This window comes from Oxyura jamaicensis, chromosome 7, assembly GCF_011077185.1.
Source record: "Oxyura jamaicensis isolate SHBP4307 breed ruddy duck chromosome 7, BPBGC_Ojam_1.0, whole genome shotgun sequence".
NCBI lineage: Eukaryota > Metazoa > Chordata > Aves > Anseriformes > Anatidae > Oxyura > Oxyura jamaicensis.
Genome location: NC_048899.1, coordinates 39306732 through 39327356, shown reverse-complemented (window position 1 = coordinate 39327356; position 20625 = coordinate 39306732). Strand labels below are relative to the sequence as shown.

The 20625-nt window shown below is 36.4% G+C and overlaps 1 protein-coding gene and 1 long non-coding RNA gene across 5 annotated transcripts in view; one reads left to right on the top strand and one right to left on the bottom strand.

Moving 5' to 3' along the window:
* PKP4 (plakophilin 4) overlaps window positions 1–20625 on the bottom strand; it is a 74612-nt gene that overhangs the window by 30728 nt on the left and 23259 nt on the right. For 2 of the 4 annotated variants that reach the window (XM_035331835.1, XM_035331837.1), the window contains 7 exons: window positions 13822–13856; window positions 8835–8966; window positions 8486–8676; window positions 7217–7775; window positions 4933–5124; window positions 3145–3361; window positions 166–298 (listed from right to left, as the gene is read on the bottom strand). In XM_035331835.1, the coding sequence (XP_035187726.1) occupies window positions 166–298; window positions 3145–3361; window positions 4933–5124; window positions 7217–7775; window positions 8486–8676; window positions 8835–8966; window positions 13822–13856 (1459 nt within the window). The remainder of the gene's footprint in view (window positions 1–165; window positions 299–3144; window positions 3362–4932; window positions 5125–7216; window positions 7776–8485; window positions 8677–8834; window positions 8967–13821; window positions 13857–20625) is intronic. The other 2 variants (XM_035331836.1, XM_035331834.1) reach the window with 2 other exon arrangements.
* On the top strand, window positions 2027–6705 carry LOC118169983. Its single transcript, XR_004752409.1, has 3 exons — window positions 2027–2197; window positions 5540–5546; window positions 6695–6705. It is a non-coding gene; the product is annotated as an uncharacterized LOC118169983 (long non-coding RNA).

Below are 20625 nucleotides of genomic sequence, written 5' to 3'. Positions count from 1 at the left end.
GTGTGTGTGTAATTATACACATCTATGAACTTCAATATGAACATACATCTAGTATAAACAGAAACACAAAAAATCCAGAATATCATGGTATGATGAAAAGACAAAAACAGAGTTGCTCTTTTAGCTTATAGTTTCCCCAGAAACAGAAACACACCAGTACAGTACCTCTGTTTTTACTTTGTTATCTCCGAAGCACAGGTGCTGAAGGTAGGCGGCTGCATTTGCCTGAACCGATGGGAACTGGTGTTGAAGCATGTGAATGACTTCAGGCAGTTCTGGATCTCGCCAAGCAAACTCCCTTCATTAGGTGAACACATTCAAGGGAAGACATTTGTTGTAAATGTATGCTTATTTACTAAGTGGAATTACTAGAGCATCATAAGTGTTTTACAATTTGTTTTTGTTCTGGAGTATTGGGGACAGGAAGAAAAACATGTATATTGGAATAGCTATGTCAGATCAACTTTTAATCTTCTTATTGGAAAAGGACACTTTATATTCTATGTTCTTCAATTTGTTTGTTGACAACACAAATACACACACCGAAATTATACTAACTCAAACACTGCAACCTATATGAATCTCCCAAAACTTAAATATATAGTGCAACAGATACACATTTAACAATGGTGCTAAAGGGCATTTCTTCCACGCAGCATTTTTTCCCTGAATGTTCAATGATCTTCCTAGTCTCAAGCCAATTATACTTGAACGAAAGCTGTGCAGTGTCAAAAATTCATCGGGTACAAAAAACTTGAAAAATTTGAGTTACTTAAGGACTGTAAATTTAAAATAATTTTCGTCAAACCTCCTTCCTTAAACACTATGATTTTGTGTACTCATATTCTGGAAAAGCCATTAAACATACCCATGCCCAATTCTCAAATTTAGAAAAATAGCCATTAATGTTTGTTGTGCCATTTTCTTTTTGTAAAGGAAGGTTAAAAAAAAAAATTACTAGTATTTAAGTTTTGCTGTTCTCGAAAACCTAAGCAAATGAAATAACTGATGTTCTAAAAGGGTATTCAGATAGCTATTCAAAGGCTAAAGTTAGCCTGGCATGTTAGGTCTCCCCAGAATTCAATCACCAGTAAAGTTCAGTTAGGGGTTTCCTTTGAACTGCTCAAAAACTTACAGGTTTATTTCTCCCTACTAATGATAGAATAGAATAATTCAGTTGAAAGGGACCTATAAAGACCATCCAGTCTATCTGCCTGACATCTTCAGGGTTAGCAAAAATAAAAGCACGTTACTGAAGGCACCATCTAAATGCCTCTTGAACACTGGCAGGCATGGGGCATCAACCATCAAACACCAGGAAGCCTGTTCCCTCTCAGTAATGACTGGAAGACCTTAGGGAAAACTGCCTTTCTCAAAAAAAACAGTAGCTTTCTGAATGCTCTCTGACTCCTATTATAGAGCAATGCTTTCTAAAGCCTGGTCTCAGGATATAACACAGTAACTTAACTTCTGCAATGGTATGACATGCAAATTAGAGACTGAAACAGATTAAAATGTAAGGTACATCTATTCCACTGTAAAATCAAAAGATAAAGTGTATTAATAGTAAAAACTGAGTCAGAATTTCTTAAAAGTTCCTTGTTTTGAATAGGAACCATCTCTATTGTAAAGTCACTTTTAGAGTAGCTTTTTGTAAGCCATGCCACTTCTGTAAGCCATGCCACTTCATGCAGCAGCATGCAGCTAGCAGATGTAACTTAGAGGTAAGATCATAGAATGGCTCAGATTGGAAGGGACCTTAAAGATCACCTACTTCGAATCCCTCTACCATGGGCAGGGATGACACCCACTAGATCAGGTTGCCCAGGGCCTCCATCTGGTCTTGAACACCTCCAGGTACCTCTCTGGGCAACTTGTGCCAGTGCCTCACTACCCTCTGAGTGAAGAATTTCCTCCTAACCTTTAATCTAAATTTCCCCTCTTTTAGTTTAAAACCATTCTTCCTTGTTCTGTCATTATCTGATTAACAGTCATTCTCCATCTTTTTTATAAGTCCCCGTTAAGTACTGAAAGGCTGCAATTAGGTCACCCCAGAGCCTTCTCTTCTCCAGGCTGAACAGCCCCAGCTCTCTCAGCTTTTCTTCAAACTGAAGGAGATTGAAGGAAAGGGCCAAACTAGAAAAAAAAATGAACTACGTTATAAGCTTTCTGTAACCCACGAAGACAAAAGATTTCAGTGCAAGATTCTAGTCTGACTATAGCTATTAGCTATCTCTTTGCAAAGTTGATCTGTTGTCCTAATGTTTCTGTCTGAAAGACTCCTGAGAGATCACTGTAGTTCATATCCATGTATGAGATGTTCTGTGTTCAGTTGTTTCTAAACCACCAGAATGCATAATGTACTTTCAGGACTAGGGAGGGTATAGTAGCTGCCTCAATGAACTGGCAATCTGAGGACAGACTGGAATTTCTAGCAATCCCTTACCCATACTGAAGACAAACATAATACCATAAATCCCTCCAGGTTTGCATGGACTAGGTTTTGATATTCCCATGTTAAAATACACGATTTCAATGAATGGAGTGTCTAATGAACTGTAATGATAATATTACATTTGTCACATGCCCATGCTGTGTACATACATTTACAATTTCAAACCAGTAACTCCATTAAAAATATGAGCGTGTACTTGCTTTGCAAAGCGGTACATTTATATAATGTTTTTAAACTTACATTAGTTTGAAATGTAAGCAGGCTGCTCTCGAAAAATTCATTTAAATAAATTAGGTACTTACTTTCTAATTTTCACAACCTGGCATTTTCCCATTCCCACAAAAAGAAAGCTTATTACAATATTACAAGTGGCTCTGTACAGTTACTGAAAATATTTGGAATAATGCAGTCAATTCTCATCAAATTTGTAAGTACTTTTTATAAGAACTCCTAAATGAAAATAAACATGGAAGAAAACTGCACAAAAGTCACTCTTCTTGCTGTAACAAAGTAGAATGATTTATTACTTTGGCTATAGAACAAAATTTTTATAGCTAAATAAGTAATGACCATTTAAACAATGTAAAACTGAAATATGGACAACAGAGGTGCCATATTTACTTAAGGAATGTATTAAACATCTTATTATGGCAAATACGTATGATTCTTGAAGGCACAAATGAACTTGCCTGGGGTCTTTCTGAATGCTGTCTATGGATGGAGATCGTGTGGTCCCATCATCAGCGGGCGTTGCATGCTGCAGCCTGTTATAACTGGACTCTGACAGTCGATACTGCATTGACCTGTAGGGTTCCGCATAGGTAGCTGTTGTGTTCAGAGCATAATTATTTCTTTGGTATGTGAGTGTGCTACGCTGACTGGATGATCTTTGCAGATTTCCAACTCCTAGTATAAAATCAGTATTAAAACAAACTAGGTAACAAATGTCTGTTGAAGAGAAGAGACAACATGTTTTTAAAAGTGCAAGCAAAAAAATCAGTCTAAAAAAGGTGTACAATGCTCAGTGTTAAAAGCTGCCGCCAGATATAAGGGAATAATTACTCAGTGTCCCAGGGAAGACAGAGAGGCTGGTTGCAGAAATAAAGGTTTGGTGAAATCAGGCTTATGCTCCAGCTTGCCTGAGTACTCAAAGAAAGAAATGCATCTTGTGCCATTAAGGAGAAATTAGGAGGCAAAATGTTTTCAAGGTGCATAATAAAATTTAATTACCAACAGTAACTTCAACTTGTCAACAGAACTAAAAATAAAAAGGAAAAACAATTAAACAAAAAAAATATATAGTTTGTATTTTATCTTACTTTTCCCAACTATATGTACATTTTCCCTGAAAAAAGCTAGTAAGCGATGATTTCAAAGTATTAAGATGATGGTTTCAAAAACAGGAACGTGTAGCTTCCTGACTTAACACAGCTGTTGTGGTAGCTTCTGTTCTTCCAAAGTAACTGACATTAGGTAGACAAGTAAACAGAGAATTCAAGTTTCTAGTTATATTCCCTTATTGGCACAGATTGACAAACGTAATTTTTCTACTGTAGGTTGTAAAGATAAAGTAGGATAATTGCAAAAGCTGTTTATCATCTTCGTAGACCTCCATTGGATGCTTTCTGATAGTTTTATGTCTTTCTTACATTGTGGCACCCAAAACAGCACACAGCACTCAAGGTGAGGCCACAAAAACGCAGAGCTGAGCGAAAAAATCACTTCCCTCAACTGGCTATGAATGCTGTGCTTGATGCACCCCACTTCTCTAAATATTTCCAGAGAGCTGCTTAGTTTAATCACTCTATTATTTCCAGAATTTTTAGAAATTACTCCAGTATACAAATCATTAACCAACGATTTATCTTTACAGAAAATCAGTTCTAATACTAATCTAATGCCTATACACTTCATAATATATCAGTAGGAATTCTACCAAATGTTACAGAAATAGTTCAGTTTCACTTATATTTTCAAATGCAGTATTTTAACATTATCATCTGCTAAGAAGTAGGGCAAAAACAGTATTTTTACTGCGAAAGAGGCAGTAGGTAGTTCGGGTGTGCAAGCTATCATGCTGTACTGATGAATTAAGTAACAAAGCATGATCTCAACTGGTAAGAGAACTGATGCATAGAGAATGCAAGAGGAATCAAAACCAGTTTGTCATGAAATACGCTTTGCTTGGATGTACCTGCGTGCATGATAACAAACAAAATCTTTTGAACCTGACCTTATACTGACACGTACCCCAAGTATTTCTTGAAAACATAACAAAAGCTTTCTAATTCCTACTGGTTATTTTAAGTCCTTCAAATTTAATTTCTATCTCTATTGATTTATAGTGTATAGTTTCTCATTTTCAATTGGAACTATGTATCTCCTATATGCCACAGGTCCCAGAGAAGCTCCACTGAGAAATGAAGCATGACTTTGGTACACAGCCCATGGAAGAGCGTTCTAAGCCCTTTACCTACCTGACCCTGTCCGATATAATGCTGACTGGGATCCCTGGTGGAGCTCAATTGTTCCATGATTTGGACTACGGTATACAGGACTGTAGTAAGTTCTGCCTTCATATATAGGGGTGATGTGCAAATCAGGAGATAAAGCTGATCGTAATTCTTGTCCTAGTTGACTGTGTTGACTAGCATATGAACTCCTCAGGCCTGAAACCAAGAAGAGGTAGATATGTACATGGCCCATACCATTAACGATAATAAACCAGCAATGTTTGTATCTTTCTTATTTTAGCCAAGAAAAAGCACATAATAGTTACAGTTACAAAGCTTTCTTCCTTAAACTTCTTTCCATGATTAAATGATCCATATTGAAAGGTTCACTAACAAAGCTGCATTCCCTTGATAAAAAGTTTTCTACATAATATGACAACTAAGTTTTACAACTCATTCTTTTTGGTAGTGTTTATGGTTAAAAGTCTAAAACAGTAAAAGCTAAGTCAGCACATGCAGTTCACCGAATTAGCACTGACAAGGTAAATTGTGAATCTGACAGAAATCCAGTTGTGAAAGTGGGTACAAGTGGGGTCATAATCTTGAAAATGAAATAATATATAGCAGTAAGAACAAAAGTACTCTTGGTAGTGGCAGCAGAGATTTAAGCAGGTGGAGAAATCTTTTTTTTTTAAAAAAAGTTTAAATAGATCATGATATGTATCATCTACGTATATTTTTACATACACACAGACAGTTCTGCAGCAACTATATGAAACTTTTTTTCACCTTGTTTTTTAGCTGTCCATCTTGAGTTCCGTTTGTTTTACCTCTGCTACATTTAACTTAATTTCCTCAGCAGTGGACTTCCTGCTACAGCTTTTGCAGTGCTAGATCCATCCTCTCCTCCAGCTTATGTAGCAGGGAAGAGTTTTGGATAAACTAAAGCCTGCTACAGTAATAACCTTTCCCCTTGATCCCAGTTTCCTCTCAGAAAAGTGTTTAAGTATAAATTTAAGATTTCAGATGTTGTCTTAAACTGTTCCCCTAAAGAAACACTAAAAGGAATTTATATCAGGAAAAAAAAAAGTTTTTTATAACAATAAGGGATGCTTACTTGGTTTGTAACATACAGCACACTAAAGTCATACCACCACAACTTTCCTGTAGCAAATGGCTACAAAAATAAGATGCTCTCTAAACTTGACTACAACAGTTACTAATTACTTTCCTAATACTAAAGATACATTAAACTTAAAACATCTGTTTCTGAATCACTGATTTACCCCAGTAACTTTTTTTTTTCCTAAACTATATCAGTTCACTTGTTTAGACAAAATGATATTCTCAAATGCTGGTATTTGTACAGTACCTTAAAAATATTTTAAGAGTACAGGTTTGCTGTTACATCACAAATTATGCAGTCCACTGGACTACACCAGTATTAACTACTAAATTGCCTTTCATGTCAAACTGATTTTTTCCCTTTACTAAACTGGTAGATTATTAAGCCTTGCAAATGAAAGTTGGGGAGAATACACTTTATTCCCTTTGCTGGGAAATAAGAATATTTTGGGTTTGCGTGAAGTATGATAGTTTAGAAGAAAAAACAGACCTTTCAGTCTCTGCTCAATAAAACATGCAGTCCTAGCTGCAAGATCAACTTTGTCTGTGCTTCTTTAGGTGAAGGTCAGAACAAAAACAGCAACACACACAGAGCTTAAAACATGTAGTAACTGCATCTTATTAAGAACTGCCTCTCAGGTAAATATATTCTACCTTTTAGGACTTCATTTTAAGACAATATTACAATGGTTACCCTATATTGTTACCCACAAAGTTTACATACTTTGAGATAACTTAGAATTATTAGATAAAAAGACTAAAATTTGATGGTACTAAGTTACCTATTTTAACAAACTCATAGACATAAAACTAGTCCCAGCCTAGTATCTTTTACTGTGTGTATAATCTACACATACATGTAAATATATTTTATCTTCAAACATATTGAAATGCTCCTGTTTGGAAGACTCAGAATTTCATTTCACATAGACACATAAATCTTAAAACATACAATTTAATTTAATGCATGGCTAGCAATCTAGTAATTGGAGAGAAAGGTGGTATTCACTGTGAACTTACTGTATGGATACATAGCGTTTGACATTAGTATTTACAAAATCCACCACAATTATGTTCTACTGCTACAACATTTCATCCTTAAAATTACTACCACGTTACCGGCTTTCTACAGTGTTTTAGGTTTGTAACAAGTTTTAAACTGTGTCTTTACCTTTTTACTAACCTGTAAGGCTATCTGGACGTGGAGGGACCATTCTCTCATATATATCATACTGCTGTCCAAATTGTTCAATGTCATGAATCGTTCTTTGCAGTGTTGTTCCCAAATGCTGTGGAACTGCAGTCATGCCAGAACGCTTTGGGGAAGAAGATCCCAGCTGGGTTTGTGATGGAGAAGCGACTCTGGTTTGTAGATCAGTGAGTGCAAGAGGAGAACCAACTCTCACTGATGTTTGGTATTGAGAAGTCCCGCCATTGGGATTTGCCGTCTGTCTAGATGTCATAGAACCAATCCGTCGCACTGCTACTGGGGAAGCAGGTCTCTGTGCAGCATATGGGGATGCTGCCCGCTGTACTGGCAGAGTAGTGGATGAATATGCATGAGAAGTAAGGGATCTTTGCTCAGCAACTGATGGAGAACCATACCCACTACCCAGAGATGTTCGCAGCGACCCCCTTGAAGGGGAAACACCTGTGCTGACCACATAAGAGGGAGACTGTGCTCTGGATGGGACTGAACTGACACGTCTCATGGCTCGGTTGGTAGCAATATTTACTGAAGGCTGTTGAAAAACAAAACCAAAGCATTGATCAGTTTTATCACATAATAGATAATTTTCTCCTGTAAGAAACGGAATTCAACAAGAAATATACACAATTTAACAATATATACAAGCAACTGAAGAATAGCTTTTATCCTTAAAGTAATTCCTTCAAGGTCTGAAAATAACTTTTTTTTTCTAGACAGAATTTCTTCATATATGAAAGAAATTCCTCATTCCTATTTGTTTATGTTAATATGTACTAATGCTTTCTTTCCTCACCATTCTAATAAAAGTTACTACTTTGAAAATTCAGACAGGATTAAATTTTAGTATAAGCTAATAAAGCTTATTCAATAACTGTCTTAGTATCATTCTGATTAATGAAAAAGGAGGGGGAAAAAGGCTAGAAACAGTACAAGGTACAGGAACACAAATACCATCTTTCTTCAAACACCATGTTTGCATATTGGCAAAATTTATAAGATTTTCACAAGCATCACAACTGAAATAATTATGAGTGATGCTTTGCTGATACTATACATTAGCAGTATACTCTGCAGTCTTCAGAATTTGTCTTTTTTAACCTCAGCTGCAAGCCATTTCCACTTTCTAATCACTGAAGGTGTTAAGGCAAAAAAGAGTAGGTCCAGCTATACACTTTTTGTCTTAAACTGTGTTATATACACAGGCAAAATAGACAATAATAAGGCGTAGTATTTTGAGTGTACCTGGACTGAAGTCTGTCCTTCAGCTCGTGAGCTTCTCACCAAATGGTTATTAGTGGTTCCGATAAGGGAATGCTGCTGTCTATTTTCTGATTTGTTCAAGTTTTGGCTGTTATGGAAGCTGCTTACTTCCTGGTAACCACTGTCAGAATAAGAATTCATTTGTGTTGAACTTCTCGAGTTACCTACAGACCCTGTAGAATGAAGCCAACATAAGAATAAGAGTACTGCATAACAGTAGGAAAATAAAATAGTACGGAACATTGCTATGTGTAGCATTCATAACTTATATTACATTTTAATACAGTCAATATAGAAATATATTCTAATATTTAAAATGCATACAACAGACCCTCACTTTCATGGAGAGATGTCTGTTCCGGTGAGTAAAGGTTCCCTTGTACTGGCTCTGTCGTAACGTGATAGGCATTGGTATGAACGCTCTCTGACACTGCGGGTTTGTTTACACTGGTGGTCGGAGGATCTGAAAGAATAAATTAGGATGATAAATGCACTACTTCATATGCAATTCTCCTGCAAACTCAGTAATTCTCACACACACTACCGAAGAAGTTACTTCCAATGCAATCTACTGGTAGACTGTAGGTCCCATCTACCAAACTAAATGAACTTCCATATTCATGTCTGAGAATCTTGTTTGATGAAGTTTTGATATAGCTCTACAACTCAGTGTTTAGATGTGCTTTCCAACTTATTTTAATTAAAACATAATTGGCTACCTAGTAAATATACTTTGCAGAGTAGAAACATTATGGAACAGAGAATATTTGTCACTTTTCACCTATTACCTTGAGAACTTTGTAAGTAAAAGTTTGAGTTGAATTCCATCCTTATTTTTGTATCAGCAAAAGAAGTTGCTGCAAACTTTATGAATTCTTTATTTCATGTGTTACTATCTGAATGCTTACTTTTTTAACCACTCTTACGCTAACATCAGTTCTAAGAATATTAGCTGAAATTTACAGATAGCAAAGGAAAGCCTCGTAAGAGAAAGCAAAGGAGACATCACAACAGTATTATGAAGAAAGGAAAAAGTTGTACAGTCTGGAATACTGTGGTGGTACAAATACAGACCCAGTACAAATATAAGGGCAAAGATGAGGACACCAAAGAGCAAACTGAATCAAAGTTATATTGACAGAAATATTCAATTGTTATTCAACTGTCATGTTACACTGATGAAGAAGAGATGCAGTAGGAAATATGGATTACTTCTGGAACACCAAATACGTAAATTTTTACTGAACATAAATACGTGAATGCGACTAGGTAAGAAACCAAAAATAATATGCAAAGAAGCAATGGTCTAGTAAAAACTTCTGCAAATGTTTCACGTTTCCAAAGTTGTGAGCTGCAGACCGTGAATCCTGCTAAGTGCTCTTTGAAAATTAATATAACAACATGTTACAAAACCAGGAGTGTGCAGACTTGATGCTAGTGATAGAGGAGGAAGATGGGAAAGTGGGTTGAAAAATTCCCTAAAATCGCTAATGAAAACTCTCTACCTGATATAAAATCTAGTTGCACTCATGGAAACAAAACAAAACAACACAAACAAACAAAAAAACACAGATAAGCTCTTAGAAATTCTTTATTGCGACTGTTATACAGTATGCTTCAAAATGGAATTCCAAAGTATAGACAGAGTATTCCTACCTAAGAAGCCAAAAAAGAAATACTCTGATTTTTACCAATAGCTGGTAATAATAGCCGTACACCAAATGCTGGTGTCTCAGTATTTGTGCAGTAATTGAACTTCCATACTAACAATGCTACTTGTTAGTTGGAACTGTGAAGAATGCTTGAACACTGTTCAAATATCAGATTTAAAAAATAAAATCAATGCATCTTACAAGTACAGGCAGCCAGCATACTTAATTGGGACTACCACATTCTTAGGCCAAAACCATCTAGTTTAATTTGACACTAAACCAATTAATTGCAATAGGAGTATTATGACCAAATGTAATTACAATTTAATAAGAAGTGTTATTACAGTTCATTAATTTCATCAAAAGTGTCCCTAGAAATGATATGGAGAACCAACATTGAAATAACTCTTCCCAGCTCTTGTTACAGTAACTCAGTAACAGATCGTGACGGACATCAGTGGGTATTATATGTTCTTTATACTGAAAGACTTGCAGGGACTGCAAGAAATTTAACTTTATACTTTATAATTACCTTCAACTTCAGTATTTTAATCTTCAGTCTTTTTCATTTAAGTAACACAAGGCTCTGTTGTTTTGCTTACTGGCTATTATATAAAATCAATTTCAAACTGACAAATAACCAATGTGGGGAGAAACACATAGGAAGAATAAAGTTCAATTGTTCGATGCCACACAGATGTTTCTAAGACAGAGATCTAAACCGACATGTCACTTCCATCACACATTTGCCACCAAGCAAACGCTTTCACAGTGCTAAAAAAAAAAATAGAGATTGTTTAGGCTCTCTAACAAAAGCAAGAAAGCACAATAAAATGACTTGTTTTTTTCTCTCTCTGCTACTATAAGTCATGAGGATAATGCCCCAAATAAAATAATAGCCTTTTTCTAAATGGCTGCTGATCTAATATTCTATTTATAAGCATCTGCGAAACAACATCATGTTATATTTCTGTTAAAAATTCTGTATACTTCTATTGATGCACTTTCAAGCTAAGGCCACATCACAATACCCACTGACATCTTTTGACAACTGCTGTCTCCAAGTCAGGAAAATACCCTGGTGATTTTTAAAAAGTGTTTTTGTTCATGTTTAACTTCAGTATTTTTAAGATCACAGTTGGTAAAGCATCATCTAGTCAGATACTCACTTTTGAGTTTTGTTAAAGAAATGTAAGTAAAATCTACCATCATCCTGTAATCACAACATAAATGTGAACGTTAAGTTAAATGTGTATCACTTTAAATTATGATTAAAGATATATTCTAACATGTCCACTTCTGAGCAATTACTCCAGAAAAACCTTACTTTAAATACACACGGATGTAACCTACAGCTCAATTAGTATTAATGCATATACTAGTTAAACTGAAATTTGATGTAAGTATATTCGTAACTTATAATAGCTTGACTACGAATCCTGTTCTAAAATAAGTGCATTCCTAGACTTCTTGGACCTTTTCTCTCTCAACTACTGCAATTGTGCCAAATGTTAAATGACTTCATAGCAGGGGTGTGTACAGGCGATTTTTAAGGAAAAGAAACATAGAAATGGGAGGAGAAAAAGGATAAGAAAAACGAGAACTGGATAAATGAAAGAAAGAAAATGACAAATTAATAGAACGTCAAGAAGAAAAAACAATAAATTAAGAATAAGCTACAGGAAAAACTGTGGAGGAAATAAAGAAATGGAATGCAATTGGCTTAGAAAAATCAGTAACATAGACTGAGATCTGTTAGAAGATGTCTTTACCGGTTGTGACCTGCCTCTGGAACATTAGAGAACCAAAGGAAATAATATAAGAAAAAGGACAAAAACAAGAATGAAAGAAAAATTAATAAAGAAATAGTAATTTCTCAATTACATGAAAAAACAGGCTCAATTTTTGTTTCAAAATATTTTTTAGAAGAATACCCCAAAAAGCATCATCATGATTAGCAAAATTTAAATGCCCCAGCAAATAGGCTGTTGAGAACATTAGACTTAAAAGAAAGAAAAAGAGTTAATACAACTGCCTCACTTCAACAGAGATGGTAATGTAACAGCAACTGAAACCATGCAAATACAATTACATGGGGTTTAAGAGCTTAATCTCTAAATAAAACCAAAAAACATACGGGGTAAAGGAAAGAAGATGATGTGAGAGATGGATTTATCTAAAGTAGCCATAATTATCATAATTATAAATACATTTCAGTGAACAAGCAGATCATTACGATGTGTTATTCTTACAGTCTTAGGAGGAGCGGCTGAGGGAGCTGGGCTTGTTCAGCCTGGAGAAAAGGAGGCTCAGGGGTGACCTTATCACTCTCTACAGGTACCTCAAGGGAGGCTGTAGCGAGGTGGGGGTTGGTCTGTTCTCCCACGTGCCTGGTGACAGGACGAGGGGGAATGGGCTTAAGTTGCGCCAGGGGAGTTTTAGCTTGGATGTTAGGAAGAACTTCTTTACCGAAAGGGTTGTTAGACACTGGAACGGGCTGCCCAGGGAAGTGGTGGAGTCACCATCCCTGGAGGTCTTTAAAAGACGTTTAGATGTAGAGCTTAGGGATATGGTTTAGTGGGGACTGTTAGTGTTAGGTCAGAGGTTGGACTTGATGATCTTGAGGTCTCTTCCAACCTAGAAATTCTGTGATTCTTTGTTACGCAAAATATTGGATAGTTCTTAAAGCTGCATACATACTTATATAAAGATATTAACACTGTGCAGAGCTTAGTTGATAAACTTTTAACAAGCTACCTAAAATTCTAACTGCATTTTCATTACATTCAACTCGTTTTGATTAACATGGCATTCTTTCAAGAGTATACGATTGAATTAAAAAAACACAATCTAGTGCAAAAGTAGTTGAGGGAGTTGAGATCTTATTTCTAGTTCTGCTGTGTGGTGTGGACTTCTGCATATACACTTCATCACTCTGAAGAGACTACCAACTGTTCAGAGACTGACTCTTCAATCATTAAATATTTTAACTGATGCAAGAAATTTCACTGGTTCAATGCTCTGATCTGTCAAGATCACATTGGATTATTCTAACTGATACTTCTGGCTTATAGAGTTGAATGTCACTTGAAAGATACAGTCCTATTCACTTTCATCTAATATACTCAAGAGTAGATATAGAAGTACTACAAGACTAATTTTTCTTATTTTGGAAAGAAAGTTCAGGATATCATGAGGTATAAAAAGAGAAGCAAAGTTTTTTTTTGAGAGTATTTTTATTGGAGGATCTCTCAGTTGCATAATATCTGTAAAAAGGAAAAAAAAAAGTCTTCAAGCTTAAAATGAACAGTATCTTTTCCATGATTCTCACCTGCCAAGAGGAAGACTCAAAATTAATTCTTAATTAATTGTAAATATACAAGACTTTTGTTGTTCACAAAATCCCACAAAAATTCAAAAGGCACATAAACATGTAAGGAAAGTACCTGCAACTATCTGTATTTAAGCCAAAAAAACCTTTTACAGTAACAGAGGAACACATAAGTCTGCATGTGAGGATGTATAGTAATACTACTTTAGAAAAGATAATTGAAAAAGATACATAGTGCTGCTGCTAATGTTCAGTTCACATCAAAACAAGCAATAAATGCCAAGAAAATACAGGTTTGCAAGTTTAAAGCAAAATGTACACATAAAAGATAATACCTGGTGATCTCCAAGGAAATGACTTCTCAGTAGAGCTGTAGAAAGAAAAAAAGTTATCACAAAAAAGAACCACGTATCTAGTTTGAATTTGTTCTTTATTTTTATATATTTTTAAACCAAAGCATATAAAATTGTACCAAAAAAAAAAAAAAACAGCAGACAGAGTTTCAATAGGCCCTGTAAATAATACTCTGTAGCTCTTTATACCTGACAATGTAACCTTTGCTATTGATTTTTGTTTTGTATTTATCATGGGAAATTCCCTGTAACTTACTGTATTGTAAATTATCAATGAGCTTGACCTCTCTGCAACAGGACAGGTAAGAGTATGTCTTATGATATGCACTTCTTATTTAAGGTGTGATGATATATATAAAATAGTATAAAGTAGAATTTCACAGTCATGGGCATATGATTAGCAGTAAGAGTACAACTTCAGAAAACAGGAGCATTCATGGCTCATGGTAGAGTCTAGCAAAAAACTTTGGCAATTACAATTCCAGAGCAGCAGGGCACTGCCTGCACCAGGCACCAGTCATTCAAAATGCAGAGATCTCACATGTTTGACCATCCTTCAAATACTGCTTTAGGTGAACAACACACTGTAGTAACTACCACAACACACACTGCCCTTCCAGTGCTTCAGCTGTAAAAAGTTTTCAGCGGCCTACTGACTCATCACCACTGCCCACCAGAGCTCAGGTCAGCGTGCGTGAGCACTTGCACGCGCAGTTCCCACGACTCAGCTGGCAGTCACTTACTGTGTCTCAGTCTGTGGTAGATGACTGTTCATGGGAAAACGAACAATCCTACTTCAAAGCCCAGGCAATTACTGGATAAAGATGTAAATATTCACATATGCAGCTCACTCTTCAATTTATCATCAGAGCACCTCACCAATAAACCATTTCTTTTTTAATATTTGAAAACCAGCAATCAAAATGCATAAAAAGCAAAATTCCTCAGTTCTACTGGCATTCAAAAGCTTTGACAGAACTCCAGCAATGCTTACAGTCTGCATACACAGAAAACAAACCAAAATATGAACATCACAGGTGTAACAAGAAACTTCACAATTTTCATTTATTTTCAGTGTAGACATGCAAAAATCAACCTTCTTAAATTTCTGTGGATTCAAGACAAGTGATAGCATGCTCTGCACTTTTAAATGAGCAGCTGATGCTGCCTGAGTGCCACTGCTGAAGTGCCAAAGGACAGACATAGTATTCAGCATTACAGGCCTGAAGTGATGCCTTCTGTATCTCAAGTCACTTGCTTTGTGCTCACCTACTCGCTAAGCTAAGCATCTTAAAGACTTATTAACTGATGGATTGACTGGTAATATAGTGAATCTTCAGGTCCTAGACTTTAGAGTAGGGAACTCTATAATGCTTCCTGAAGTCATTTGGTAAACTACAACTTATAAAATATCTAATATATTGAATTGTCCAAAATTTTAATAGCTTTTGATGACCTAGAAATGCTGCGGAAGACTCTACACATCAGAAAGAACAGATCGAGAATGACTGATGTGAAGACTTCCAAAATTCCTGGGCATGGAACACTTAGATATTGCGTGCCAATACTTGGCACAAAAGAATTTGTACAGAGTGAAAGTAGGAAGATGTAGGCTGCTGTTACCTCTGCTCCTATCTAAGTATAATGCAACATTATTTACAAGTTGAGTAAAAAGTAAAAGAATATACAATAAATTTTAAAAACATTTAATACATAAATCTCAGTTATCTTTCTACTTTTTTTGTTGTTTGCTTGGGTGAACAGAGTATCTAAGCAAAGCGCCATGAGAAAATAGAGAAGGCATTCCTTATTTGCGCTGGTTATTAGATAAAAAACCATAGAGAATCCATATTAATTCACAATGAACTAAAAGCATACATATAAAGGAAATAGAGAACACCACAGAAATCCAAGATCCAGTTGAACACTTAAAAACAATCATCCTCAGAGGTTGATGGAAAACTCCGAACCACTCCAGGTGGTTCCTCACTAGGGACCAACTATTAAAAATGTAGTGGTAAAACTAAACATAGACTCCTAGAGGAAAGAATTCTCAAAGAACTTAAGGAGTTTCAGTTGCTACCAGTACTACACATCATTCCCTCATTGTAAACAATTATTTTTCTGGTGCTATCTTTAGAAGGTGCAGAAGGCAATACTGAACATATTAAATATTTGAGTTTTTCAATTAGTCACTTGAAATCAATTAAAAACACACGAGCTTCCATGACAGCGGCAAGCCAAGACAACTTTTGGAAAAGACAAGCCTACATCTTTTATCTACTTCAACTGTTTGGCTAAAAACAGAACAGAAAAGAACGAAAAGCAGCAAGCCTATCTATTTACTTACATGTTTAAAAATTTCTGGCAAAGCCAATGACAAACTCATTTAGATTACTGATTAGCCATGATAAACTCAAAAAAACAACAAAACTGAAGAAAAACACCAGTAGGATTAGAAAATTGCTCATACCAAAAAACAAACAAACAAACAAACACAAACACTTATTTTTAACGTCAAAAAATATTTGTAGAGTAGTCCCAGAATTTCTTCTAGCAGCAGTGTTTAAGCACCTTTGCATAGACTACTGAAATCTGGAAATGAGATTAGTTTATTAAACACCTGAGAATAATTCACCTAGATGACTGAATGGGAAGCATTATGACAAGAAATGTAACAGTTACAGGCAAAGATGGGAATATTTGGACCAGCTCATGTATGACAGAGGTTTTATGTCCAACTTAACCACTAATGAAAGTGACTATGAACATGATTTTTGTTATATTTACATTCTCAGGACAGCCTGAAGACCTGAAAACCTAAAATCTTGGGTAGCAAGAAAGAAAACGTACAAGCAGGAGACATCAGTGGATGTGGGTAAAATAAAAAAGTAACTAGAATGTTGGCTTTGAGGAAAACATTAACAATTTTTTCTATATTGTTCATGTTGTTACACAAACTAATGGTTCTGGTCTTGTTATTCTTTCTACAAGGGATATAGCTCAAATGGAAGATAAGAAAAATGAGTTCATTTCCTGAGACAATTCTAAAGTAAGGACATTTCAGAGTATAATCAAGTTACACTGACAGAGGAAGAGACATTCAATGAGTTTTTTTTTTGTGTGTGTGTTTTTTTTTTTAAACCTACAGGAGAACAAACAAGACTTAAACAATCCATTCTTATGTTCTGAAATCGGAATCACAAAATATCATTACAGTCTGAAGAGCATTAAAAAAAAAACATACCTTATATGCAATTACTTGTAATAAAAAGAATAGAAGCTTTACAAACAGATAAAAGAGGATTTATAATGCACTGAATAAGAACGTGAAGTCTAAAACAATCATGACACGGACCAACTTCTAATAAAGGGACATTCCTTCATTCTGCAACAGAGACGGTTACTCCCTCCGAAATGTTTAACATTAGCAACCATGCGGGGAGCTGATAACTGGTTGCTTTATCTAACGTAAGTAGTTCCTAGCTAAATACTACTGATGTAATTAATCACCATTTTTTCTAGTGTTACGATAAATGCAATATTACTATATGTGCCTCAGATTTTCTTCCAACAGCTCTACAATGATCAACTAGGACATCATGATTTGAAATTATTCATTACCTAGCTAAATACTACTGGATATGTTTAATCCTGACCAAGGGGCTGGACCGACCTCTCCCATGAAAAAAGGCTGAGAGCTGAGGCTGTTCAGCCTGGAGAAGAGAAGGCTCTGGGGTGACCTCACTGCAGCTTTTCAGTGCTTAAAGGGGACTTATAAAAGATGGAAAGCAATGCTACTCAATCAGATAATGACAGGACAGGGGGGAATGGTTTTAAACTAAAAGAGGGGAGATTTAGATTAGAGGTTAGGAGGAAATTCTTCACTTAGAGGGTGTTGAGGCACTGGCACAGATTGTGGATGCCCCATCCCTGGAGGTGTTCAAGACCAGATGAGGCCCTGGGCAACCTGACCTAGTGGGAGGTGTCCCACCTATGGCAGGAGGTTGGAACTGGGTGATCTATGCAGTCCCTTCCAACCCAAGCCATGCTGTGATTCCTATGGTTCTATGATTACTGTGCACTGAAGCTCTGCAACAAAGAAAACTAAAGTATATCCTTTATTTCTTTTAAATTTAATGTAGGCCTTCCATCAATTTATTTCCAAATTCTAGTAAGTGTAAAATTAGTGTATATTATTAAATAACTGAAATTCCTATCTAACACCCCTGTGCTCATGCCCCCTCAAAGCACATACTGATTATAAAGGTAAACTTTATGGTGCTTAAAACGTGCCATGAAAGTTTGGTGACATCATGTATGCAAGCAATTTCAAATACACCTTTTGGAAAGTCTGAAACACTTGGTGTGTCATATGAACAAATGAACATGAATATGAACAAACTAGTTTCTGTAAGAATAATGAGTGAGCAGAGGTCAGTGCTGTTGAGACAAACTTGCTGCTGCATGCCCTGGAACGCCCCGAGCACGGGGGTGGTACACCATTTGGAAGTGTCTCACCCATTACTGCTCCTCAAGTGGAACAAAAGTTACCCAGCGTAACATGATGATGTGCTGACTTTCAAGCAAAACCACTTGCCCTATTTACAATCTTTATAAGCATTCTCCCACTTGTAGGAAAAAAAAATAAATATGAGCATGAAATGCAATACATGTTCATCTCGAAGAAAACGATCAGTGCTCAGAGAGTACAATATTTTACAGAATCACTTTGTAATATTTTATAGATGGCACGAAGTGCTCATAGTATTTTAACCCCTTTTTTCCAATACCAATTATCTGCTACATAAAGCAGAGAAAATAAACCACTCTAGTAGCTACAACATTAATTTCGTTTTACAAAACTCAAAAGACTTCAGGTAGGCGCATTACAACTTAAATTTGATCAATTCAGTATATTCAGTACTTGAAGTGTTAATTTTTGACCGTTTACCATAATGCCAAAAGGACCCGCTTTCTTTAAATGATCACATCTAGTGTTCCTTTTATGTCACTTTTTTGGTGCTATTATGAGTGTAATATTTTACAATTAAATTAATAAATGTGAACCTTTTGGTTCCCAAAAACATTCAGTTTTCAAGAGCTGCACACAGTAACTCATGAAAAGAATAAGATGAATTGACTTTGTGCAAGTCATTTGCCCAGCTCCCACCAGGTCAGGCAATGTGTTTTTATAAAGCACGTCTGACTGCTGACCCCTGACACGTACTGTTATCTACCTGCATCAGCATGCACTCCAACACACCTGGCAGCCCAGAACTGAATCTGACTGAGTAACACCGCAGATGGAAAGTTAGCTGCAATGCTGTCTGTATCTGTGCTTGTATGGGAGGCTGAACAGCCTGGTGGCTTCCTCATAGAAACCTGTGCATGTTATAACACAAGAAGTAAAAAATAGAACTGAAACTTTGCATTGTTTTTCCAAGCCTGCCATCTCCAATCTTATAGCGTGTAACACATGAAAAATATTTAATACTCACATGCAATGGGATGGCATGAAAGATCTTAGAAAAGCTTGAGAACAACACCCATTTATAAGTATAATTATGAGAAGAAAGCATTTTAACAGGCAATAACCTACACGTACACAAAAATAAAAACATTTTGGAATTCAGGGCAGTTGAACTAGTGCTTCCTTCTCCACCCGCATTAGAGTTCCTTCGTACATGCAGATCTGCTGCTGTCGTCAACTTTCATACTCCTTTAGAGAGCAAAACAGCCAACTACTACTCCTACGTGTTGCTTGCATTTAGAATATAGCTGTAATAAAGGCTTGCAACAGCCTAACAAATATAAAACTGCAAGTACCGTCAGTTTGTTTTGCTTTGTTCATATGTACAAAGCAGCAAAGACATTTCTTAAGTACTAGCAGTAACAGAATGAACCATTCCTCAGCAACAAGAGTCCTTCTCAGGTGAGCTCAGTAGGCTGCAGTCTCACCACCAGTGGCTAGCTACCTCCAGATGGATTTATCCAGGTGCACAATTGGAGACCATGCCTACATCTGCATAGAGTCTGCTCCATCTCGTTTGAGCATCTAGGCTCACAGCCACCAAGACTAAGAGTGGCCACAGGAACTAGCTGAGTACAAGCTGCAGATTTAACTTGGTTCAAGCCACTGATGTTGCATTTCCCCATTCTCTCACCAGCTGTTAGGAGACTTCTCTTGAGCTGGCACTTGTGCAACCGCGTGATGAGCTGGCTCAAGGGATGATTTTACTGAAGCACAGAACAGCTTAAAAGCCCAAGCTGCAACAACCCAGATGGACACATGCTGCCACGCATGTACCTGTGACTTGGGGTCAGCGTCTGTTTTGCAAGCAGCACTACCTCCAGGCCAGTGCTGCCTTGCCAGAAACCAATTTAGAAGTGGTCAGTTAAAGGCATTGCCACATCACTGAAGTCAAAAAAGCCTTCAGCTGGACTTCCGACATCAAATGCTCCCAACGTTTTAACCGCATTAAAGGAGATTAAAGCATTATCTTTGAAACAAAGCATTGTTGATTTGCTCAGGGGCAGAAAACCTGAACAAAGGGTAAAAATAAAGAAGTGTATGCATCTTATACTGCACTTCTGTCCTGCCCCCCTCCCAAATAAGGCCATATTAGAAAATTCTTGTATCTGTCTGGGAGAAACATTATCTTTCTGCCTCAATGCTTATTTTTCTGTGTGTCTTTGAGCAGGCTGTTCACCATCCCCAAAGCATTCAGTTTCCAAGCTTTACTATGCCTCAGATGCCCTCTTCATGTTTATTTAATACCTTGT